The 24842-nt window shown below is 48.9% G+C and overlaps 8 protein-coding genes across 8 annotated transcripts; 4 read left to right on the plus strand and 4 right to left on the minus strand.

Moving 5' to 3' along the window:
• Nucleotides 1-1042: 1042 nt before the first annotated feature.
• Nucleotides 1043-2374, minus strand: FIESC28_05460 (uncharacterized protein; the record flags this gene model as incomplete). Its single annotated transcript, XM_031159606.1, has 1 exon — nucleotides 1043-2374. One exon carries the CDS (start codon nucleotides 2372-2374, stop codon nucleotides 1043-1045), a length of 1332 nt encoding a protein of 443 aa, XP_031016346.1.
• A 1201-nt stretch (nucleotides 2375-3575) lies between these two features.
• FIESC28_05461 (uncharacterized protein) lies at nucleotides 3576-4360 on the plus strand (the record flags this gene model as incomplete). The annotated part of the gene is made up of 3 exons (XM_031159607.1): nucleotides 3576-3581; nucleotides 3712-4107; nucleotides 4184-4360. The coding sequence occupies 3 exons, from the start codon at nucleotides 3576-3578 to the stop codon at nucleotides 4358-4360; spliced, it is 579 nt and encodes a 192-aa protein (XP_031016347.1).
• A 528-nt stretch (nucleotides 4361-4888) lies between these two features.
• On the plus strand, nucleotides 4889-5710 carry FIESC28_05462 (uncharacterized protein; the record flags this gene model as incomplete). Its single annotated transcript, XM_031159608.1, has 1 exon — nucleotides 4889-5710. The coding sequence occupies one exon, from the start codon at nucleotides 4889-4891 to the stop codon at nucleotides 5708-5710; it is 822 nt and encodes a 273-aa protein (XP_031016348.1).
• A 203-nt stretch (nucleotides 5711-5913) lies between these two features.
• FIESC28_05463 (uncharacterized protein) lies at nucleotides 5914-7666 on the minus strand (the record flags this gene model as incomplete). Its single annotated transcript, XM_031159609.1, has 2 exons — nucleotides 5914-7525; nucleotides 7578-7666. 2 exons carry the CDS (start codon nucleotides 7664-7666, stop codon nucleotides 5914-5916), a joined length of 1701 nt encoding a protein of 566 aa, XP_031016349.1.
• A 787-nt stretch (nucleotides 7667-8453) lies between these two features.
• On the minus strand, nucleotides 8454-10268 carry FIESC28_05464 (uncharacterized protein; the record flags this gene model as incomplete). The annotated part of the gene is made up of 1 exon (XM_031159610.1): nucleotides 8454-10268. One exon carries the CDS (start codon nucleotides 10266-10268, stop codon nucleotides 8454-8456), a length of 1815 nt encoding a protein of 604 aa, XP_031016350.1.
• Nucleotides 10269-13363: 3095 nt separating this feature from the next.
• Nucleotides 13364-17950, plus strand: FIESC28_05465 (uncharacterized protein; the record flags this gene model as incomplete). The annotated part of the gene is made up of 3 exons (XM_031159611.1): nucleotides 13364-13998; nucleotides 14053-14172; nucleotides 14224-17950. 3 exons carry the CDS (start codon nucleotides 13364-13366, stop codon nucleotides 17948-17950), a joined length of 4482 nt encoding a protein of 1493 aa, XP_031016351.1.
• A 3254-nt stretch (nucleotides 17951-21204) lies between these two features.
• On the plus strand, nucleotides 21205-22986 carry FIESC28_05466 (uncharacterized protein; the record flags this gene model as incomplete). Its single annotated transcript, XM_031159612.1, has 2 exons — nucleotides 21205-21669; nucleotides 21727-22986. The coding sequence occupies 2 exons, from the start codon at nucleotides 21205-21207 to the stop codon at nucleotides 22984-22986; spliced, it is 1725 nt and encodes a 574-aa protein (XP_031016352.1).
• Nucleotides 22987-23280: 294 nt separating this feature from the next.
• FIESC28_05467 (uncharacterized protein) lies at nucleotides 23281-24819 on the minus strand (the record flags this gene model as incomplete). Its single annotated transcript, XM_031159613.1, has 4 exons — nucleotides 23281-23996; nucleotides 24044-24271; nucleotides 24319-24536; nucleotides 24587-24819. The coding sequence occupies 4 exons, from the start codon at nucleotides 24817-24819 to the stop codon at nucleotides 23281-23283; spliced, it is 1395 nt and encodes a 464-aa protein (XP_031016353.1).
• Nucleotides 24820-24842: the final 23 nt, after the last annotated feature.

The following is a 24842-nucleotide window of genomic DNA, read 5'->3' on the forward strand; positions in this document are numbered from 1 at the left end:
CCCCTGCAATAGAAACACCCGGTGACAACGGGCAGTTTTCCTGTTCTGGACAGCAAGCAAAAAAAGACAACTCACTTCAGCCTTGTTACCCAAGCTTTGGGTATCGAGTATGTCACTTATTAAAAGTAGTTATACGCCATGTTGCTTGCTGTTCATGTATATGTCAAAGAAGGAAAAACAGATATAAAAACCACACACTCTTTTAAAGTGAGATCGTCAGGACCAAGAGCAACTAAAGCTCCCGTACCTGAGCGTATCACCCCTCTAGTCTCAATATGCAGATGATCGCACAGCCAAGAAGGAGACGCAACCCTCACTTCTCAAAGCTACTGCAATAATCCCGAGACTGTGCTGTCGCCATTCAAGTATAGCTGAACAACTCTCCGTTTGCTGCAATAGGAAATCGTTACGACAGTATTCCCCAAAGTGACTTAACCATGTATGCAGGTGTAAGCACATCAGCTCAAGCTCTGAACTCTACTATCTCCGCTTCCTGCAAGCAATGTAGAGTGAGAGAAGATGGTGTACTCATGGCGTATCCCGAGGTTCGGACGATATCCGTTTGACTTTCAGAGAATAATAGACATGTGTTTCTCGGGACTTTGATACCAAAGTTTATCTCGTGAGTTATCAAGGTCCTGAAGGTCAATAAACAACCCCTCATATCACTCCAAGATGCGGAAATGTCACACAGTAGCGTCGATGGAATTCAAGTAGTATGTTCGTTAATTCATAGTCAGGTTCTGGACACTGCCTTTCTGGACTGAAAAATCTAACAAGAAAAGTGATATTCATACATGTCCGCTGTCGAATCCGCTGAAAAGTCCCATCATTAGAAGTGAACCCGACCGCTGTTGATCACAACCTAGTAACCTTTCGCGCCGTTCCTGTTGCCGTGTATGCCACTGAGGCAGATGGAATCTTAATGCGATTCCCAAGACCGACCAACCAAAGTCTAATAGTGTATGCGTGTCCTGTTGCGCCCAAACACCAAACGTGGGTATATAGTACCGTCATCTCATGCATTGCTTGTGATAATTTCTCACATCACCACACCCACCCGGGTGCCTTCTTTCAAACATCGCTTCTTTGAAGCGACCGCCGGTTCTTCCTGACCTTCTTTTCCAAAGCTGCCGCTGACAACTTCAGAGAAGACTTCTCGCTTGCGCTTTTCGCCACTGGGCCTCTCGGGGTCTTTCTCCCAAGTCTCTATCTCATTTGGGTTGAAAGCGCCGACAACCTCTTGGCCCAAAGCCTTGCCGAGTCGCTCCCGCAAACCTAGAATCGGCCAGATTGGAACCCTGGTGTATTCGATCTTGAGGCCAGAAACAGCGGCATCATCATCGTTCATAGGAGCCTTGAAAGGGTCGTGGAACTTCTCCAGAAACTCCTTTGTTATGTAGCCAGTGTAAACAATAAACTCCGACGTATCCGTATCATGTGTAAGAATCCTCAACTTGAGGTCGTGGAAGTTAGGGCATGGCGGGATGCCTTGCCCAGGGGACATGCGCGAATCGCGTCTGCCAGTGAGAGGTGGGGAAGGGTAAAAGTGCTTTTGCGCCATTCCCAAAAAGACACCCACAAAATGCGCGTCGTGATCCGAATTTGAAGGAAGTAGCATACGTGCTCGGAGCTGTTGGAGCCGAAACACAGGCTCATTCCATGATCGTCCTGGACCAGGTGCGACACGGAAAAGGTTATTCCTAATTGAAGCCAACTGGGTCTTGCCAATGTAGCAGATCATGGGCAAATGAGCGGGGCTCTGGGTGGGTGATGACTGTGATGCAATGTTGAAGGACTCGGCAGGTCGCGTTGATACCGATCTGAAAGATGAGTATGAAGACTTCAACTCTTCGGCAGGGAAATTCCACATGATATGTGCGCGCACAGCATCACGATAAACGCGACCACCAAAGTATAGATGAAGTTCCGGTAGATAGTTCGGCTTACTGAAAGCGTTAGGCCATAGAGTCATCAAAACCGTTTTGACAGCATTGGAAGAGTGGATAGGATGCATCGAGTCAGGCAGGAGTATTTGCGTGAGCGAGTTGCTAAGAGTGATGATGGTGTCCGAAGGGCTAAGATGACCTCGCGATGGTGGCGTGCCTGGAGCCGCGATGGGCTGAGGGGTATCGCATGGTGGTTGTTCTTCCCATCGCGCGCCAAGAAGTTGAGCATGTAGATCTGTCCAGCAGATGGGTCGCACAAAAAGCGTTGTGCCTGCGTGTTGCTGGAAAATATCGTATAGCGAGTTCTTGGCCGGTCGGTAGATGCGCTGTAGACGTCTTTTGCGCGGGGTGACGACGGGGGCCTGCGATGTGCAAGGCGTTGTGTCGGGCGAGGCAAGGTTCCCGTTGCGCGACGGGGTGGTCATCGAGGTAGAAGATTGTGATGTCGCCATGTCCACCAAACCGCGCAGCTGTCCGATGAAGCTGCCGTTTCCAAAAAGTGAACTGTCGCGCGAAGAGGATGGATCAGCTGGATGTTCTTTGTCTGGGTTGTGTTGATGTAAGAGGAAGAATAAGTAATTAAAGCTTACCCAAATGCGAGCATTCAATACTTGATTGAATGGAAATGAATTCGCCCCCTTTGATGACTCTTACAGTATTGTTTGAGTTAATTTGGGTTTGGCTGCCTGTACAGAGTACCCGGATCTTTCTTTCCTGAAACTAGGTGCCTCTAGTAGGTAGACTTGTCCTGGGCTTGTTGTGACGGACGCGACTGCCCTGATTGTAATGATTCCCTGTCGCAGGCTGTCTCCTGTTTATCTCCAGTGAAAGAGATGCGACAAGACAAGCTCTCGCTAGCGGCTGGCACGAGCGTCGCCCTTGTCAAAGATTGACGAAAAAAGTAAAAAAAGGGGTTTAGAGGCAATCGGCTTTGAGGCAGTGACCAATAAGAAGCCAGCTGGAGGAAGAGAAAGGCAACTGATGAAAAAAGCTGCAGAGAGTGATTGCCTTTCTTGAAGCAAGCAAGTGTAAGAAAAAGCAAACGTGAGTGTCAAGAAATCTGAGAGAGGGGAATGGAAAGAAAAAGAGGAAGAGAATTATCGGTGACACTGCGTATGACACACACTTAAAGTTAGGGCGGGCCGTTCTGCCTTTTTCTGTTGAGCGAGCAAAGCAAAGCAAGGCTTCTTCCTCTGCGGGATAGTGGGTACTGAAATGTAGGTGTAGCGTATCTGTGCACGAGGGAGGAGGGAAAAAGCGCGTTGCCACCGTGATTCGTCGCGGACCCTTTCGGCGCGAAGGAGTAGCGAGTTCACGTGAGATCGATCGGCTCAGTTAGGCAGCCGTCATCCACCTTGGCAGACGTGGCGGTATCTGGAGCGACAGTAGCTGCGCCACAAGCGGTGTGGCCTGATAAGTTCATGCTCTAAAATAAGGCATCAATTTTGCTCGATGGCCTTTGCTTGCCCCACTTGTATGGACAGCTTCGTGAGCAGCAAGCAGCTTGGGCAGCCCCGCCGGTGACGAAGCGCAACTCACCATCAGCTCGTAACTTGCGCCGATTTGTCTATATCCCCCCCAAACAGCTTTGATATACTGAGATTGGTCTATCAATTGCCTTTCAAAATGCCGGTATGTCTTTACTCTATAATTCTTATACAAACAATTGCACGAATACACTCCTTACTCCTATTGCATCACCACCGCCTCCAATCTCACGATATCAACCCATAGCAACCAAGCTAACCATGCTTCCTTCCAGGCATACAACTCCGTTTTTAACTCGGACCCCAATGTCCCCCGTATAATCGGCAACTTCCCTCTTCTTCCTCTCCGAACCAAGACCCGTGGACCTGCCTACACCCTGCCTGTTCCCTCGCCGCCTCTGCCGGCTAACGAGTCACCCGACCCCGACAGTGATAGCTACGATATCCTCGACGAGGTCCTCGCTCTCTTCCGCGCCAACACATTCTTCCGAAACTTCGAGATTCAAGGCCCTGCCGACCGTCTGCTTGTCTATGGAATCTGGTTTGTCAGCGATTGCCTGACCAAGATCCGTCCTCACGCTTCTCTACGTGATGCCCAGAAGGATGTTATGAACTTGGCGCTTGACCTTAACTTTGCCATTCCCGGTGACCCAGGATGGCCTCTTAACCAGGTGTGTGCACCAGTTCTACCAGGCTAAATGGTGGAAATCAATCAGATATAATGGAATTGCTAACACTGTATATCAGATGTACGAGCCCCCTAGGGACAGACAAGAGGCGGAGCAGCTTAAGCAGTACCTGTCGCAGGTTCGACAGGAGCTTGCTGCCCGATTACTCGCTAGAGTATACGATGAGGATGAGACCAAGCCCAGCAAGTGGTGGTTGAGCTTTACCAAGAGAAAGTTCATGGGCAAGTCGCTGTAAGGTGTTAGTAAGAATTGCTGCGACGTGAACATATTTAGAAGACTACAATGACATAAGTGCTAAGGAGCTGGCGCAACACAAAAGATATTTCTAGCATTCGCAACCTCTTCCATGGTCCTCGTTTCTGATCAGTGGTATCGTGCTTGCATAAATGCTTTGCAAGTGAACCCCTTCCAGGTCGGTAACAGAGAAAGGTCCCCTAAGGCTTAGGTTACAACGATAAAGTATCCTAAGTGTTAGTCTAAGCGGACATAAAGTGACGAAATTATTTCGTCTCTTAGGTACCTACCTATGCTCAGAGGCCAATTCTTCTGATACCCTGAGGCCTTCCTTCCTTGATGGGCGCGAGTTGGTGTTCCTTTGATGGATGTGCACTGCACTTTCCACGTCTTAAGGTAGAGTATCAAGCTGGCCAATTGACAGTGAATCAGTGCCTCAGTACGATAGCCAACTACTTTCGCATCTCTCATAATCAGAAGTAATCAGGAGTTACATTTTCATTATCTATCCTCGCCCTGTCCTTGCAAAATGTCATCCGAAGAGCAACAGCAGTCGCAGCTGTTTCCGCATGTACCGCTGCTCGATGAAACAGGTCGCGTACGCTTATACGAAGTCTTTCGTTTCTTCCACGAAAATCTCTTGCGGTATCCCATGAATATTCCTCAAGTGGCTCGCGTCTCTGTGACGGCAGGGTTTGTTGCCGTTGTCGTACCAGAAGATGGCTACATACCTACCACGGAAGCCTTCAAGGACCAAGCCATTCGTCAACATATCTCCAACACAAATACCCTAGGACAGCTTCTTACTGCAAGGACTTGTTTCATCTTCTCGAACTCGTCATCGCTGATCCATTTCGCTCGGCACATTAGGAGAATCCGTCCTATGTCTGTTTATATTGAGATATTGGTTTTTGATCGCGACGAATTTGGCGCGGCTGAGCGTATGGTTGCTTGGGGCAAAACTGTTGATCCGCATGGCCATTATGAAGGGGCACACTCCCACCTGGTAAACTGGGCGAACGGACTACGGCTACTGGCTGCACATTGCCGCCTCAATGTCAGATTCGTTATGATGGTGCCCTACCGAGATTACATCTCCCTTCGCGACCAAACGGAAGTGCTTCGCATGGTTAGTGTGGACTACTTAGTTGTTTTGTCATGTCGGGATAAATGGCAATGGATCCCCTACCCCGACCTCAATTTCTCTCTAGCTGCGACAGCTATAACAGCTTCATCAGCAAACTACCAACATAGTATTACGGGATGGCAGTACCGCGAGATGTGGCTGCATGGAACACGACTACATTCTGGCTTCTGGAGATTAGTAAAAGAAGAACCCCAACAAACATAAAGATTATCCTCCCCATAAAGATTATCGTCTAAAGCTGAGGGCGCTGAGAGACAGAATAGCCTAAGCCAGCATAAATGAATCAGACCATTTCTTCTCTTATGATCTCTGAGCTCTCGGCCACTGAATTCACGATGACAATGTACCTAGCCAAGGTTATTCCAATAAATGCGCTATATGAATACTTCTAACCAAACTTTACTGCTTCAGGATGCTTCTAGCTTTCTTCGTTTGAACTTGCCCCTCGCTTCGATTTTGCCCTCCACCGGCACCGCCCTCCAGGCCGTGAACAAGAACCCATCCGCACCGCCTCGTCCCATCATAAAAGGATGCGTCCTGCCAGGAAGGACTTGCCAGCGTCGCGCTCTGCTGCTCTGGACCGTCACGCCGAGCAGGAGTGTGGGGTTGATGGGGAACTCTTCTGAGCCCTCCCAGCGCTCGAGCTCTTCGGCAGTCTTGGACTCTACCTCGGGGGGAGGCGAAGATACCCATGCGGCTCTGCGAGAGACGCTGAAGCAGTCGGCTAATTCTGTTAGGGGCTCGATCGTGGGCGAGTAAATGGCGATGGGTGCACCGCCAGATAATAGGGGTACGGTGCTGCGAACAATAGAGATTGGGTCCATGCTGCTTGCGACTGCGAGACCGGAGAAACCACCGGCACGCGTTGTGTCGACTACATGGCGAATGCGGGCCCATCTTCTTCTCTTACGGTGGTAGTTTCCTCTACGGTTCGTCTTCCAAGAAGCGATCTCTTCGGGGGAGGCCTCAGGGGGCTTGTTGTTGTAAGCATCATCTTCCTCAGGGGCCAGGAGCTGTAACCAGGAAATGTCCATGAGGTTGGTATCGAGGGGGTGGTAAGGGGGTGAAGGGTTGGCGTTGGCAGCGTCGTAGTTGAAGTATCGGAGGAGAGCGAGGTTGGGCTGGGTCTGGCCGTGGATCATAGTAAGGGTGTTCTTGTTGACATAGGGGACATTGAAATCGCTTCGTTTAGGGTGACGCTTCCTCTCCTGCTTTTGCTCAGGAGGGTTCGTAGTTTCTGAGGTCTGAGGTTGGCCTTGCTCGGCAGAACCTGCAGCAATGGTATCGTCGGTTGTCTCTGGTTCAGGCTTAGGGTGGAGGATGTCCATTCTCTCAGCTAGAGAGGCAACGAGCAAGCCACCCGTGTCGTCGACGACTAACCACCTTCCACCTTGCGATGCACTAGTGTCTTCAGAGGGAACACCTCCAAAGTGCACATCCGCCCAACATCCTACCAGCGCCATCATCTCTTGCCTCATCTCAAGGATTTTGGAGGCATCGCGATCCTCCAATAGCCACTGGGCCAACATCGGTACGTCCAGAGGTAGCACAGTAAATCGTCGAATGTACTTTTTCGTCTTAAGAAGCTTGTATTTGGCCAGAGAGTACGCCGTCTTTTGGTCAATCGCCGTATGTGAGAGGAGTAGCTTGGCGATCAGCTCCTTGCCAGCGGATGCGCCCTTGCGCTTAAGCTCCTCGATCTCCTCAGGCTTGAGCGTCTGTCGCGCCGAGTCGTCAATGATCTCACGATTCGATCGGATAAGGACCTTTCCACTCTCGTCGACGAGGGTAAGCTCCTCTCCGTCTGCGGGGGCAATCACATCGTCGCCTTCGGCTGGTTCTGTCGCTTCTTTGTTGGCGTCGGCCAAGTCGTCGGCGTTGAGCTCCTTAGCAGGAACAACGCGAAGTCGCGAGAACGTCTCGCCTTCGAGCTTATCTTGGACTTCATAGGTAAAGTGAAATGGGCGATTGATGATCAGATTCGTCGGGAATGAGCCGTACTTGCCCAGGGAAATGGTACTGTCGCAAAAGTTAATGACTGCGCAGGGTGCAAGTAGCACAATTGGCTTACGTGTTTGGTACTACTTGTAGCACCTTATATGTCTCGTTGGGAAGCTTTATGGCGACCCATGAGTTGGGCTGTACCGTCTCTTTGTCCATTTTGCGATATGTATGCGCAGGTTGGAACTGGGATTTTTGTTTGCGATTCCTAAAAAGAAAAAACTAAGGTTAAGCCACTCACCTCGGTGAGCCCCGCCACGGCCCCCACCCTCCGATCTTGACCGAGATCTCGGCTCCTCTCACCTTGTGCTAGTATCAGTTTACGATATAATAGACTGACTACCAGGCGGTTCGAAAAACAACCAGGACACAGAAGTCTACTGAACAACTTAGACTTACTTAGGCACTAAGCTTAGGGTAGACTATCCTAATTTTTATGATACCCTCAGCTAAGTGTCGCTTTTTCTTCGACCCACCTGACTACCTAACCAACTGGAGCTTCTTTGCACTTACAATCAATCCTCACATGGTACTGACGTCTTATTGCTCCTATGTAGATACCACAGACGTAAAACAAATCAACCATCACATGGTACTGATTTTCTAATCGTAAATACCTAGGAGACTAAACCCTTTGTTTAGTACTTTAGGCGAGTTTCACAAGCTTTTAAAGCTATTCTTTTACTAGAGGCAAGAGACCATTCAACATTCGTACAATCTCAATATCTATCTACCTCTATGTTACACGTTAAACTGTGTACCTCTTCTGTCAAAGCTGCAATTTACATGTGGTCTATTCCAATTCCAAAGGAATACAAAGTGTAGTTTACAAGTCATGTTCGCGTCTCGGGCGAAATCTGTTACCAAAACCAGCCTCTGATACTCATGCATCAGTGTGAGTTTGTCGCATGCCAAAAATCAAGATGCAAGGATTATACAAAATCGCTTACTCGCTGGTCCCTCTGAGACCAGCCTCAGAACGTCGTCCGAAGCAGGATGCAAAAAGATCGCAGATAGCGTACCAAGCATAGAGGGCCATGCTCATAGTACCAAAAATGAAGAAGGGTACGAGGGTATAGGTTGTAAGATAGACAAAACCTCCGGAGCGCTTGACGACTTTGAACAATTCATTGCGCATGATGGATTCTGCACCTTCGTTCCACTTCCAGGGACCGACCATTCGGAACTTGGTGTTGAAGTTAGATCCCATGGCCCAGGTGTAAAAGACCTTGAAGCCTTCCTTCATGACAGTCCAGGCGCGGGGAGCAGAGCCCATGTCGAGTGCAAGCTGGTAGGCATAGCTCTCATGATCGACAGCTCGCTTGGTGTCCCAGAAGCTGTAGTTGCCGCGGGCGTGAAGCTGGTAGTCAAGTTCGTATGCGTCAAGAGCGTCAGAATCGCGAGCGGAGGGTACTGCCGTGGGAAAGCGGTCCTGGAGCAGACGAAGAACCCAGAGCTGAGCCTGGAGTTCAGCGAGGGGAGGGATAGCACCGATAGCGGGGCGAATGAATCCAATATAACCGATTGTCACGTCTCCTTCCTTGTAGATGCCTCGTACGTTGGCCTGCGAGACAGTGGGATATTCATTTCCCAAGAAAGAGAACTCACGGGTGTATCCGGTAGCAAAAACCAAAACATCAGGCTTGAGCTGTTCGTCGGAGAGGACCGAGTCGCTTGGCAGCATCTTGTCGAACTGCATCGAGCCATCGGAGCCAATATTGGTAGGCCAGCTCACAACATCGATCTTCTTGCCCTCAGTGTCCTTGATCTTGACATTCATGTATGAGGATCGTACGCGGTTGAACCAGGAATCGGATCGCTTGCCAACGTTCATGTAAGGCAGAGCCTTGTCGCTCTTGCAGAGAAGAATTGAGTCGACGTGCTTGCGGGAGGCGCTCATTTGTCCAACCCACTGGTCAGGTCCTTCTTCGGTACCCGAGATAAGAGTGTGCATCTTCTTGATCCAAGTGTCGTAGTAGTTCCAAAGCAGCTGGCTCTTCTGAAGCTTCGGGTGAACATAGGCAGTGTCGAACAAGCTTGCAACTGAAGTGTCCACGGGCTTGTTAGGGATATCAGTAGTAACTGCACGGTCCCTGACTTGAGGAACCGGAATGATCTTGGGTGCGCAGAAGAAGCCATCACGATGACAAAGGGTGACGGTCTTGGCGGCCGAGGTGACAGCAAGATACGCGAGATCCATACCAGTTTCACCAGCACCCATGATGTAAACATTGGTGTTTTCGCCAAACTGGGCTCGAGTCTTGAGACTAGATGAGTGGAGGACTGTACCAACTCGCTCGATGCCTTCGATGTGTGGCATGACTGGGTTGACATTGATGCCACTGCATACAGCAACAGCGTCACACCCCCACTGAGAGGTAGCGGACTTCTGAGTCAATTCGAGGATGTGGCCAGAGTTGCCTTCTCCACGGCTGACCTTGTTAACCTTGGTGTTGCACTTGATCTTGGGCCAGAGCTTGAAGTGAGTGGCATAGTCCTTGAGATACTTGACATAAACCTGTGGGGTCACGAAGTCAGGGGCATCTTTGGGGAGACGGAAATCGGAGAAGGCAGTCAGATACTTGGACGATACAAGCTCGGCATCTTCGTAGACGCGATAGGCGAAAGTGCCACCAATCTTGGCTTCGGCTTCGAAGAGGCGGACCTCGATAGGGGGAATGGGGTAATACTCATGAGCCTCAGAGAGGAACTTGAGAGTGGCCAGGCCAGCTGGGCCACCGCCGATGACAGCAACCTTCATGATGGTGTTGGTAGTTGCTAGTAATGATGGAAAGGTTTCCAAGAAGGATGTGTTGATGAATCTTCAAGAAGTGTTGATAGGTTCTCGAGTGTTGATGGGCTGTCAAGAAAGGTTGATGATTCCCAAAGTCGTGGTAGGGTGTGGTGTAGGTTGAGGAAGAAGGAAGAAACGAAAGAGAGGAATAGTTTCCAGAGAGATTATAAACCATGCTGGCACTGCTGTGGCAGCTGGTAGAAAAGTGAACAGGCACTGCTGGGTTCCCGTTTCATCGTGCTGTTCGATTTAACAAGAAGGCTATGGATTCCACTAGCTCTGTCACTGTTGGGAACATATGGGAATGTGGAATGTGTTTTTTTGTTTTTCGCATTAGGTAGGTAACAATGCAATGTGCGATATCAATATCGAAAAGTGAGGCTATCGCCATCTCATGCAATAGCAATACGTGCTTACATGATGCCAGCGCAGCCTCACTGCAACTGTACAACAAGTTCCGTATCCTTAGGATATTCAATTAGGTAAATATCATAAGAGATTGACTAAAGTTAGATAGGGTAGACTAACATCCTTAGCATATCTAATATCCAGTCTTAGATGAGTATCTATAACGAGACGAGACAGCATTTGCAACTGCCTTCTTGTCTTTATTGCTAGCCAGAGCCACGATTACACCTGTTCCATTTTTTCTAAGAATGACATGGACTGCTGCTATCTTGGTGAACGATCCGCCTTTCTTTTACCTTGGTCAAGTAGATGGACAGAAACGGGGTTAATCATATGCCTTACTGAAGGACCATTACAGCACACGATTGAAGCGATAGTTTCAGTGCCATCGCAATAATTTTCCAGGAGGCCCCAACCAAAGGAATCTATCAGCTATATTTAGTAATATGCACTGGGTCTATGGGTCAGCTCCCACAATTTATCACATTCCCTTTCTAATGTAATGGGTATTCAGTGAAGATCTTGAGAACTAGATGTACGAACTTCGTCGAGGATCAAAAGGACCAGTCTGCTTGCACCTATATCCACTGCGCTTCATTATGCACGTATTGCACTGTAGATTCCTGGCTTTCATCTCCATTAAGACGAAGCTGGCGCTGTTTTTCATGTGCCCAACAAAACCTTCTATCAGGCTGAATATGTGCAGCAAAGTGACCGAGTAACAGAAAAGACTATCCTGTAAGAGCTTGCGTGCTAAAATAAAGTCACCTAAGTTCCAGTATACTAGCATAAATTGACTATATTATTTCATCTCTTATGCTGTTGGCCATTTCTTCTAATACCTACGCCGAGCTCTCCTGCAGTAGAGCTGCTCTTCATGGTGGCGTTCTTCGTTTCGGCCCTACGAAGATCATGTTCGTTATTGGTCTTCACTTTGTTTTCGCTTGCCTTCTTTTATACCTCACCTGCAGGTCTGGCTTATGCAGGTGAATGTATCAGGACGATAGGGAACACAGGGAGTTTGCCCCTGGTATTACTCTCATCGTGAAGCATGCCGGCCTTGGTCAGTAGTGAATACCTTTATCTCAGATTATTATCATCTGGTCTGTTTTTTTATGTTACTTTTATCAAGGATTAATGGAGGCTGTGTTCCAGCGTCTGCACAGTGTTGGTTCCCGTTGTTCAACTGAACACACTCATCTGTTGTTCTGATACACAGGTGTTGTTCAAGTCTACTGTCGACCTACCCTAGGCAATCCAAAGCACTTGAACATTCCATTAAAGTTTGAGAATATGCTTAGAACTCCAATCATTGAGTTGAGGGGAAGCACTTTGCAACGATATCTCAACGTCATGCATGTTTAGTCGCTGCGGCAATACTTTGACCCCGGACGCACATGTTCGCCGCCTCTGTATCGGAGATTTCCGTTAGAACTCAATTGATCAGAAGCTTCTGCCAATGGAACCTTTGATCTTCTCACGTCGTCATGTTCGAACCATTGACGATCCCCAACAATTTCATGCCTCGCTGCAGCCTCAGGAGTCAAGACCGAACCTCAACCGAAGGGAAGGGGCGCTTGTCCGATGCTGCCCGCCTCGAACCTCGCTCGACATCACCAGCCTTCTAACGGTTCTCCTCCTGTAAACGAAGAGAAATGCTCCATATCTCAGAGCAAGTTAATGAGACGGACCGAACAGGTAGTCGAACGAGGTAAGATCTATTGCGAACCAGAAATCTCTCCTTGCTCGACACTTTGCAGTTCGCCTTAGCTAATCTATCCCTTCGTCCAATATACGGTCCACTAGATAGCAGTGACATTGTCATCTAATACTTAGGTAGAGAACCAAAATAAAGTAACATAAATGCTGGCCCAAGCTCACATAAAGTGCTCAAATTATTTCGTCTCTTAGGCTTTTCGCAACCAGCTTTTCTGATGATAGCCAAAGGCTCAAAACCTCGAAGCTATAAGGTTCGGTTACGCCTTTTAACGTTTGGCCTTAATCACAACAAGAGCTGAGCGTCGTTTGCTGAATCTATCTGCGGGATCTGACTATAGCTTCTGTGCGGCTCGCGTCGTGATACGACGGTCTCAAGCTCGTCTCCATGATCACGAAAGCCCCGAAGAGCCTCATGGGTCCTTTCTTCCGGATTCTCACTCTTGCTGCTGCATCTTTTACTATCATGAGGTAATTCGGACGGAGTGGCAACACAAGTGTCCATGGAATATCTGCAGACCATTGGTTAGCCATGTCGCGATCGCAATCTCAATCGTTCCATCATCAGCGGATACCAACTTACTGAACTCTGACAATGTGAACTGCTCATTGAACTCATTTCCTAGGGGAACTATTGTTCTCTCTCCGAATTGAGGTTTGATCTCAGTATCTTCGATGTCATGGAAGCCTCACTTTCCCCTCTTCTGAAGAAAGTTTGGCATATCATCGGCCCAATCTCCAAGCCTCGACGCAGCCACAGATCACGACTTGAGTTCCAACCCCTCTCACCAGCTCCGCGGAGCAACCTGGCGAGGAACGTTCTCATGAGTTGGAGATACAAAAGAACAGGATAATCTCGACCATTATGCTATCTCAACCTGATCAAGTTCGCAACTCATTCGTTACCTCTCTATTCTGCTCTCTATCAGAAAGCAGAGATGAGAACGTCCCTCTTTTACGCCCTTAACGGCGCTCTTGGGGTTGTAGCCCACGATTCGCTTGCCTACTTCAAGATAGATTCCGGCAAGGAAGAGTATCACCGCTCTCTTGACGGTTGTGGGAAGCATGGCAAGCACAAGTGGGTTCCTGACCCCTCCACCTTTGTCTTTCCTCAGCACGACTACAAGCCTGGCAACTCCTGGGATCTCTGTGTCGACTCAGCTCACTGTGCCCCTCACGAGGCTTTGAGCAAGGTCTACTTTGATTTCAAGGACAACGCCATCGTCTTCGACTTCAAGCACATCGAGCACTACAAGTACGAAGATGTCGTCGTCTACATCGAGCGTGGTAAGCCTCCTGGCGAGCACTCTCAGAAGTACAGCAAGGAGAGCGACCACTGCGTGATCCTCCACGACTACAAGCAGGCCAAGTGTCAAATCCCCTACTTCTCCCTGGCTGATGGTGGCTCATACGACGAACTTTGCCCTATCAAGGATAACGGCGGCTGGAGACTCTACATCAAGATCAAGGCCAAGATTTCTCATGGTTACAAGAAGTATGGTCTCTACAGCCGTGCTGGCGATATTCACGAGAAACACTTCACTCTCAGCTACACCTGTGCTGAATGCAAGGAGTAAGTTGATGATACTCAAGCTGTTTTCCGTATCTTGGCACTAACACTACTTAGTTACAAGCACGAGGGTAAGTACGAGCTTCTCGAGGAGGGTCATGAGAGGGAGAAGAAGTACGACGGGTACAAGGACGAGAAGAAGTACGACGAGTACAAGTACGAGAAGGGAGACAAGAAGTACTGCTCCTCAGCACATAATTTGGTTCCATAAGCTAACTTGAAACTCAGGTACAAGCGCGGCATCAAGGATTACGACGGGGAGAAGTACGATCATGAGCATCATAAGCATCACCATAAGCATTATGATCACGGTCATCATGGCTATGATCATGACGAGCATCATTACGATCATCACAATAAGCATCACGATGAGGGCTATGACCATGAGCACAAGTACAAACATCACGACCCCTACAAACATGAACATGGCAAGAATTACGAGCACGGTCATTACGATAATGAGTACAAGCACTATGATCACGGTCACCACCATGGCCACCACGGGGACTACAAGCACCACGAGCACTACGAACCCAGCCGTCATCATGATTTCAATGCCTTCCTGAACAGCTACTTTGACAAGTACGGTCACCACGATTACAACAACGGAAAGCACCACTATAAGCACCACGATGGATACAACCACCACCACGCCCGCGGTTTAGATGCTGAGGAGACCAAGAATGGTGAGAAGAGCGAAAAGCTTGAGCAAAAGTCCGAGGACGAGAACAAGCACAAGCACAAGCACCATCATCATGGCCATCACCACGATCACAAGCATGACCATCTCCACAAGCATCGCCACAGCCACTATGATTATCATCACTATGAGCATTACGATCCTGATTACTACTATCATCATGAGTACAAGCATCACGATCACAAGAACCATGGCCACAATGATTACAACAACTATGATCACAAGAACTACGACCATAAGGGCTATGATCATAAGCACCACGATCACAAGGACTACGGCCATAAGAACTACGATAACAAGGACTACGGCCATAAGGATTATGAGAACAGGCACCACGATAACAAGGACTACGGCCACCATCATGACCATCACAAGCATTATGAGCACCATGATCCTAGCTACCATCATGAAAACCACAAGTACCACGAGCACTACGATCCTGGCTACCACCATGGCCACCATAAGCACCACGATTATAAGCACGGCGACAAGTATGATCACCACCATCACTCCAAGCGATCTTCCCACCAGTATCAGCACCATGGCAAGCATCATGAAGAACCACCTGTCACGGTTTACTACAAGGAGAAGGCTGAGGATGTGAACGCCCAGGCCAACCATGTGATTTATGAGAAGGAACAGAAGCACGAGATCCCCGCCCACATCTACAAGAAGCTCGCCGAGGCTAGCAAGAAGCACCAGTACGATCATGAGAAGAAGCATGCTCACGAGCACACCCACAAGCATATTCATGAGGATCACAAGCTTGCCGAGGAGAACTATCACCAGATGAAGCTCGCTGAAGCCAAGCTCTCCCAGGCCATCGAGGAGTACTATGCCATTCGCTATGGAAAGCAGCACAACGAGGCACATGGTCACAACAAGCATGAGTACCACCACAAGAAGCCCGAGCATAAGCACTATGACGATGGTCAGTACGTTCACAAGGAGCACAAGCCTGTCCACGAGCATCACTACGGTCACTACGAGCACAAGCCTGAGCACCATCAACACCACGGTCATTACGAGCACAAGCCTGAGCACCACCAGCATCAGGGCCACTATGAGCACAAGCAGCACAAGCCTGAGCACAAGCATCACTATGGCCACCATGAGCACAAGCCTGAGAAGGGGTACTACGAGAAGAAGGAATTCGAGCATAAGAAGGAGAATGAGCATAACAAGTACAGCCATGCCGTTTACGAGCACAACAAATACGAGCCCGAGAAGCAACACTATCAGCACCATGAGCACAAGGAGTATGAGCCTTCCAAATATCATCATGCTCACCACGAGCCAGGCTACTACCACGATAAGAAGGAGTCCCACAAGCACTACAATCACGAAGATAGAAATTTCCATGTCGCTTTTGAGAAGCTCTGGAAGGAGAAGGCCAGCCATCAGCAAAAACAGAATGAGAAGTATGCGGCGGTTCACTACGAGCAGCATCCTTACAAGTACGGCCACTATTCCAAGCGCTCTGCCCTTACCGGTCACGGTGATGAGGTGGTAGAGATCGACACTGCCAAGGTTGACAAGTACATTGCGAACGCTGAGTACAGCATCAACGACGGTATCAGCAAGGCCATCTACAAGGCCATCAACTCTGCTGGCGAGGATCCCACTACCGGAACTATCATCAAGTTCTACAAGAAGGTTGAGAAGGCTATCAAGTACATCGTCTTCAAGAACCTCAAGAAGGCTGTCGACCATATCACCCACGTCGACGGTATCAGGGAGCCTGAATCCCATGAGGTAGACAAGAAGATTTACAAGGCTATTAAGCATATCCTCGAAGCTGCTGATGAGATCTTCACAAAGACCATTAATGCTCTTGGCGAAGATCCCACTGAGAAGGAGGTCGAATATGCGGTCGCCAAGGTTGAGAAGCTCCTCGCCCGGGTTGTCGACAAGTACGTTCGAGAGGCTATCATCGAAATTTTCGACTTGGAGTATATCACCGAGAATTCTTATGGCTACTATGAGAAGCACGAGAAGTACGAGAAGCGCCAGGTCCAGAACGCTACTGAGTCCGCTGTCAATGCTACTGCTACTGCCGCCAACACCACTGTCGAAGCCGCCAGCAAGAAGGAAGACCAGGCTGCTAACAGGTTCATGAGACTTTTTATGCGCCAGGATTCTCAGAACGCTACTGCTGTCAACACCACCGACAACGCGGCCAATGCTACTCTGGAAGCTGTCAACGCTACAGCGGCGAAGACCGCCAATCGTTTCATGAAATTGTTCATGCGACAGGACTCCCAGAATGCTACTGCTGTCAACGCCACTGCTGATGCTGCTAATGCTACTGAGACCCAGACTCTTATGAGATTCATGAGGCGTCAGGAGACTTCTGTCAAGAACGCTACTGAAGCTTCCATCAACGCTACCGCTCAAGCTGTCACTGATGTTGCTGAGGCTGTCAATGCTACTGTGGAGGCTGCCAATGTCACTGAGACTCAGACTCTCATGAGATTCATGAGACGCCAGGATCAGAATGCTACGGATTCTGCTGCTAATACCACCACCCAGGCCGTCGCTGATGTTGAGCAAGCTCTGAACACCACTTCTGGAACTGCTAATACTACTGAGTCTCAACACAGCAAGCGTGTTACAGTCCACGTTTACCCTGACGGCAAAATGGTCGTCGGCCAGCCAAAGATTTTCCAATGGGAGGGGGCGTACCACCCTATAAAATTTGTTGGAAAGAAGAATGACAAGCGAGATGGGGCCAAGTTCTACAACGGATACGTTCCCAAGTGCAAGGGCAATGTCGTCAAGGCCTACGGTATCGACGGTCACCACTCTGGTCCCACGAAGGAGTTTGCCCAAGATACACATCCCGGCACTTGCTATAAGCACCACGGTGAATATGTTCGCTACGGCTACCAAGAGCTTCGCAATACAGTGTACGGAAAGCTCTACGAGTCTAACGGTGGTGATAAGAAGTTTGGCAACTACTTTATCGAGTTGGCCAAGGGCCGCGACAGCTATGCCGAGGAGATTGTCGTCTCCATTGATATCCACGACAAGTATCAGTACGAGGTCAGTGAGGCTAAGGTCTATGTCGGCTGCGGGCCAGGCGAAGACGACCACTATGGAAGCAACATCTGCTCCGAGAAGACATATCCTTACGTGTCTGTTGCCGAGAAGGGACTCAACGAGTTTGTTTTTGCTTTCCCCGACATGCACCGCTGCCACGAGTACTTTTTCGTCATTGTTGTTGACTTTTGTGACAACAAGTACTCGTCCTAAGTCAGGAAACATATAAGATGCAGTAGTTGTAGCATCGCTGCGAGTTGAGGAGGGATCAGGTACGATGTTTTAATCTGTTGAAAATTGTTTCAGATAGCCATTCGTTAATAAAAGTAACCTGTCTCTTCAATGTTGTTGGAATCTGAGTGAATGTAGTATCACAAGATACTAATACCGTTGCCATGAATAAGTACCTTTGCTATTGTACAAACTTGGAGTTCCCTCGCCTTCTCTGACGCATCTAAGCTTATTGTGCAAGTGACAATCAGGACTTGATGTCGGTGAGGCTCAGCCAAGTGTAACCATCAACTACCATGTCAGCAGCTGCAAACCAGGTTTCCACTGTCTCAGCTATCTGACATGCCTCTCATCACAGAAACAATGTCCATTCAACAAAGCCCTGTCACAGGCCTCGGTGAAGCCCAAGAAGGTCACCTCAGACCAGCCATCAACCCCAGGACATCACACAGGCAAAAAGAAGCTTCTAGCAAAAGATATACAACGCTCTCGAGCCTCTAATATGCGTAATCTGGGAATCGAACCCAGGGCTCCCCGAAGTTACACCAATGGCAACGGAGAATTTTACCACTAAACCAATTACGCTGGTAAAGAAGAGAGATGCGTAATCTGGGAATCGAACCCAGGGCTCCCCGATGGCAACGGAGAATTTTACCACTAAACCAATTACGCTCGTTGATGGTTGAGATGAGGCGAACGGAAGAGCGCAGATGTTTCTCACGATGCTGGGTTGTGGTGGAGAGGAAGAAATTATGTACGGGCGGGTACGGCGTTTAAGCGAGCCAGTAAGATTGGGCTTCAAGAAAATGCTTGTGCAGGACGCTAGAGCGGTTATGGAAGTGTGTCACGTGTGCAACGGTGATTGAGAATGACGTTTGTGTTTATTCTAAACCTCAGTTAAGCTTTTCTGGAACTCTGTAAGGCCTCGTCGACGATTAAATTAAGTTCCGGTCGATTTTGTGTTTCAATCGTTTGGGCCGACTGAGCGTGTCGTATCAGCGTGACTTGGAATGTCATAGAGCCTTGAGTGATATCTGATGAAACACAATACTCTGCAGGCGATAGGTCAACTACACAGTCCAGCATGAATTGAGGCGATGAAACTGATGATCTTTAATAATAAGAATAAGAAAAACTTCACTTCAGCGCTCATCAAACGTTTCACGTTTATTTTTATCTTTATTTCTAACTCTAAACTGCGATGATCTTTACCCTATAGCTGTGCCGGGATGGACAACTGCCGGAATGTTTGTTGCGTGCGTCTTGAGTACTAAATCCTCAAACAGTAACTAACAAAGCGATTGGAGAATTCGATGACTGAAACCATTATTAAAGATTTTCATAAGTCTGTAACTTTGTCATGAAGCATCGGTGCTGCATGTTAGTTGATAGCTTCGCCTCACTAACGAAGATCACGAGTGGGTCATGGACGAAAGGCAACTTGTTTGTCCGTATTCTCCATCTACACGCGGCGTGGCAAGTCGGAGGTTTCCCCCTAAAGCGTCGGTCACCATCTCTAGCAATGCTATAGTAGATATTGAGTCTGGCATGACGCCAAGAAATTATCCAGCTCAAGTATTGGGACTTTTTAATAAGAGTTATTGGGAATTTGTCTCATAATCACAGCTCACAGACCATAATGAACCTCTTTTGGATACCGAGGAACGAGTTGACCGAGCAAAAAGCAAAAGAGGATGTTCTTTCCCCCCACGCGCCTCCAGAAAAGCTGAGACTCCTGACTCCTCCTTCCCCGAACCTGGAATAAGAATAAGAATCTTGAGGCTCCAGTAGCCAATCTTGCATGGAAGTCTCACACGTGTAGAGATCTTGAGACTCTATTGGTCAACTGCTCTACACCTCTCGAACAGTACCCGCATGACTAGACTCAATGAGAACAAGCGTCTTGCCTCTATCCACGATAAAGTTGAGCGTCTCCATTTTCGTATCCCTGTTCTTATTTTCTAGTCGAACGCATGGTACCTGTTTGATTGGTCACTTCTTCAAGGTCGCGATGCACGTTTCTCACATCCTCTGTCTATAGCGCTTTCGCCGAATGGGGGTAACAGTCGCGTGCACCGTGCATTGAGAGCATTTGACGAATCTGAAGTCTTTGTTGGACCCTCGTGTTGTTCCCTTTCTCGGTGTATCTATTTGGAAACGGATTCTTTTAATTCAAAGAGTCAATGGTAAGCTGTAATCACGGATAACCAGCAGTAACTGATCATGGTACTATGGAAGCGAAGAAACAGAACGCTTAGCCCTTCGGCTCTCTACCGATCACTCTATCTGCAAGACAAGCTAAGCTCTCGTCAACATCTTGGCCCCAGGGACTGGCTTGCAGCTTGGCATACAGTGATTAGGTCGAGGCCCCTAGTCCTCTAGCACAGCCATCGCATTCACAGCTGCATTATCGGTGACGAACTAGGAAACATGTCGTGCTTCACTCGCCCCTGCACTGTTATTCCCTCGAGGTGTCGTGTGCTCGGTCTCTTTAAACGGTCTCTGATCTGCTCACTTGCATATGCCACTGAGAGCGGCGGAAGAGAAAACGTGATCGACAGAAGTTGGGAGTTACAGACCTGCGACGTTAGCCTAGTCTGTGGAGAAGACAAGGTTAGTTTAGGCAAGACAAGGTTAAAGACTCAGACAAGCTTAATCCGTTTTCTGGTAGAGGGTATCCGCCTTGTGGAGGCTCTCGCAGAGAATACACGGAGAGCGAGGGAGTCATGGACTGGTATTCCCGTTGACAGCAGTCAACTGCAACTTGATAGTAATATATCGTGATGCCGTCCAAGGGAGTCAACAAGGCGTGTCGATAGTGTGTATGTCTTGGTGTAAGAATATCCCAGCTCTTACTGCTTTGCCTCTTTAGGTTCTCGGTCCAGGTCCTGTTGATCCAACCTCTTGGCACTCGACAGCTCCGTGGCAAGTGCCCTGTCTTTCCCGGCATCGTTTTTTCTTCGGTTTCTTGGCGATGGATCTTTTTTCTTTTTTGGTTTCTTTCTCAAAGGGGGGTGTGAGTAGCTGACAGCTTTGTACCGCTCCAACCCACACGTACCGTCTATCTCTATCTTTTTTCCCTCTGCTCCACAGAACTCTTATATATAACCATGGAATCTCTCTCATAGTTGGCTCTTTTTTCTTCAGGTCAACTCACACTCAAAACATCCTCTTCTATCCCTCCCTTCTTGAACACATACCATTCTTGCAAAGACAATCTTGTCTATTAAGCAACAATGGCTGTCTTCGCTCAGTACGACTACCTCTTCGCGGTAGGCACAATCTTTGCCTTCCTCGATGCTTGGAACATTGGTGCCAACGATGTCGCCAACTCCTGGGCTTCATCAGTCTCTTCCCGCTCTCTTAGCTACCTCCAGGCTATGCTTGGTGCCAGTGTAATGGAGTTCACTGGTGCGCTCGGTGTTGGTGGTCGAGTCGCAGACACTATCCGAACAAAGATTGTCGACGTCGAGGCTTTCAACGACAGCCCTGCTCTGCTTATGCTGGGTATGGTTTGCGCTGTTATTGCTTCTGCTAGCTACCTCACTATGGCTACCCGTCTTGGTTTCCCTGTTTCCACCACTCACTCTATCCTTGGTGGTGTCCTTGGTATGGGTGTTGGTGCTCTCGGTGGTAGTGGTATTACCTGGGTTGGCTACAGTGACAGTGGTGCCGTCGATATCCAGAAGGGTGTTGTCCAGGTTAGTATTCATTCAAGTCCTTCACTTACCTCAACTCACTAACATCTCCCCTCACAGGTCTTCCTTGCTTGGATCATCGCTCCTATGCTCTCCGGTATCTTCGCTGCCATCATCTTCACCTTCACCAAATACGCCGTCCTCCTCCGAAAGAGCCCTGCCACCCGCGGTCTCATCCTCGTCCCCTTCTACTTCTGGCTCACAGCCTCTCTCATTGTCATGCTTCTTCTCTGGAAGGGTGGTTCTTATGAGGTCAAGCTCACTGAGCAACAAATCCCCGGTGTCATTGTTGCCACCGGTGCTGGTTGGGGTCTTCTGATGGCCATCTTCCTCGTTCCCTGGATGTACCGTGTTGTCATCAAGGAGGACTGGCAGCTCAAGTCCTACCACATCCTCCAGGGCCCCTTCCTCCTCCGCCGTGGCCCTGTCCCTCCCCCTCCCGCCAACTTCCAGGGTGTTGTCCGCAACTTCTACGAGGGTCACCTTACTGCTGAGGAGCTTGAGGAGCGCCGTAACGCCAACCGCGCTGCTCTTGGTGAGGATCTCGAGACTGGCAGCGGCAAGAAGGTCGCCACCGAGTCTGCCACCGAGGAGCCCGAGGTTGAGAACCCCTACGCACACAAGTCCATGATCGGCCCCAAGCCCAACAAGCCCTGGTACACCGGCGCCTTCATCTGGTGGGCCTTCAAGTTCGCTCTCCTCCACGGTGTCGACAAGGATATTGTCAGCTCCCAGAGCGAGAAGTCTGTTGTCGCTGGTGACGTCGAGGAGATCCACGCCCGCGCTGAGCACTTCGACAACCGAACTGAGTTCCTGTACACTTTCCTCCAGATCATGACTGCTGCTGCTGCCTCTTTCGTCCACGGTGCCAACGATATCGCCAACGCTGTCGGTCCTTACGCCACCATCTACCAGATCTGGCAGGAGGGTGTCGTCCCCGCTAAGAAGTCCGAGGTTCCTGTCTGGATTCTTGCTTTCGGTGGTGTTGGTATTGTCATCGGTCTCTGGACATACGGATACAACATCATGCGCAACCTTGGTAACCGAGTCACTCTCATGTCTCCTGCCCGTGGTTTCTGTATCGAGCTTGGCTCAGTCATCACTGTCATCATGGCCACTCGTCTCAAGCTCCCTGTCTCTACCACTCAGTGTATCACTGGTGCTATCGTCGGTGTCGGTCTCTGCAACGGTGACTGGCGAGCTATCAACTGGCGCATGGTCGGATGGATCTACCTTGGTTGGTTCATCACTGTTCCTTCCGCTGGTCTGATTTCTGGAATTCTTATGGCTTTCATCACCAACGCTCCTCGATGGACTTAGAGCTTGGATTGGATTTGGATGTTTAGCGATAGAAAGTTTATGTTTGATTTAATGCGAAAAAGGTGTTTGGAATAATGCGATAGATAAATACCAACTTGATGATTACCTACCTACCTATGCTATAAGAACTGTACCACGTGACCAAGAAACTTGTATGACAGTCTCTCTCAGGTAATTTCCTTATTCTCATGCCAAGGTTATAAAATATTTGTATACTTTAGACTAATGGCTTGTCTGATTCGATTGAGCTTGAGTTGATGGGGTATATACAATTCGACTGACTGCTGTCACTACTTAATGAGCTGCAGTTTCCTTCTCCTCTAAATGTCCACCCTTGACATTCTCCTCATCAACAGTACGGTCACCAAGGCCAATTTCCGTCTCATAAAAGACATCCACAACATTCCTGTAAGCCGGGATGAAGTTGACAGCAAGAGGATACGACAAAGCCGCAACAAAGAACATCATGGGAACCACCATGGAAATTTGCATATTGTGCATATCCGCAACGGCTCCTGTCAGAGGAGGAACACAAGCACCGCCTACAACACCCGCAATGATGAAGCCACTACCTCGCTTGGTATGTCGGCCAAGGCCTCTCATACCCAGCGCCACGATGGTGGGGAAACAGATAGATTCGAAAAAGAGCACGATGTAGAGGCACGCGATGCCAGTATTTCCGCGGTGCGCGATAGGAGGAGCGATGAAGACGATACACATGACAAGGAATACCAGGAACACTTTTCGTGGTTTGATGAACTTCATGAGGAATGTTCCGAAGAATCGACCGACCGTAAATGCTGCTTGGGCGCCGGCAAATAGCTTTGCGCCTACGGATTCTGAAGTGTTGGCGCGTTCTTCAACGGCGTAGTTGATGAAGAAACTTGCGATAGCGACTTGAGCGCCAGTGTAGCAGAACTGAGCGAAGGATGCGTGGAAAAGCTTGTATTGCTTGATGAATGGTTTCTCGTCGGCCTTGGAGTGAGTTTCTTGAGCTTGGAATGCCATATCTGAGAGCTGTTAGCAGAGTTTTGCCAGTTATCAGGTGTAAACATACCAGCATCGGTGATCTCAGGAATCTTGGACACGTAAAACAGGCACGCCAGAATCAAAACGAAGACAGCGATTGAAAGGTAAACCCATTGCACGTTGGCCAGGGCCGCATCGTCGTCGAGGTTGTTGAAAAAGACATAAGAACCGAGCACAGGGGCGATGACTGTGCCGATACCGTTGAAGGCTTGAGAAATGTTGATGCGAATTTCCGAGTATCGAGGAGGACCACAGACTATGAACGTCAGAGATATGTATGCTATATGTGATGGACCGACTTACCGGTGATGAAAGGGTTGGCAGCTGTCTCAAGCGAACCAAGTCCATTACCGATAATGAAAATGGACATGCAGAAGCCAGCGAACGACTTGGCCTTGATACATGGGATAGCAATCAATGCACCGACAGCGTATAAGCAAAGACCCCAGATGAAAACCGCCTTGTACGAGTAATGACGGAGAATCCACGCAGCGTGTCCCAGTGAAGCAAGAGGATAGGCACTTGAACAAGTCAGTATTCATCAGAACAAGAAACAGTGAATGTCACGTACCCGAAATACGCAGCTTGAAGACCAGCAGATCGTGCACGATCAATATCGAGAACCTTTTGGAAATGCTTGTTCAAGGTGTCGAGAAGGCCATAACTGAAACCCCAGAGAAAGAAGAGGACGGTCACAAGAGCGATAGGCCAGATGGATTCTCGTAGGGTGAGTTCAGCTGCTTTGGTGACTTTGCTGTCCTTGACCTTTAGAGGGCGATCTTTGAAGAACTGTTTGACGCCCATGATGAACGATTATGATGATAGCA

The sequence above is a fragment of the Fusarium coffeatum genome, assembly GCF_003316985.1.
Source record: "Fusarium coffeatum strain FIESC_28 chromosome Unknown BRIP53273_contig_116, whole genome shotgun sequence".
NCBI lineage: Eukaryota > Fungi > Ascomycota > Sordariomycetes > Hypocreales > Nectriaceae > Fusarium > Fusarium coffeatum.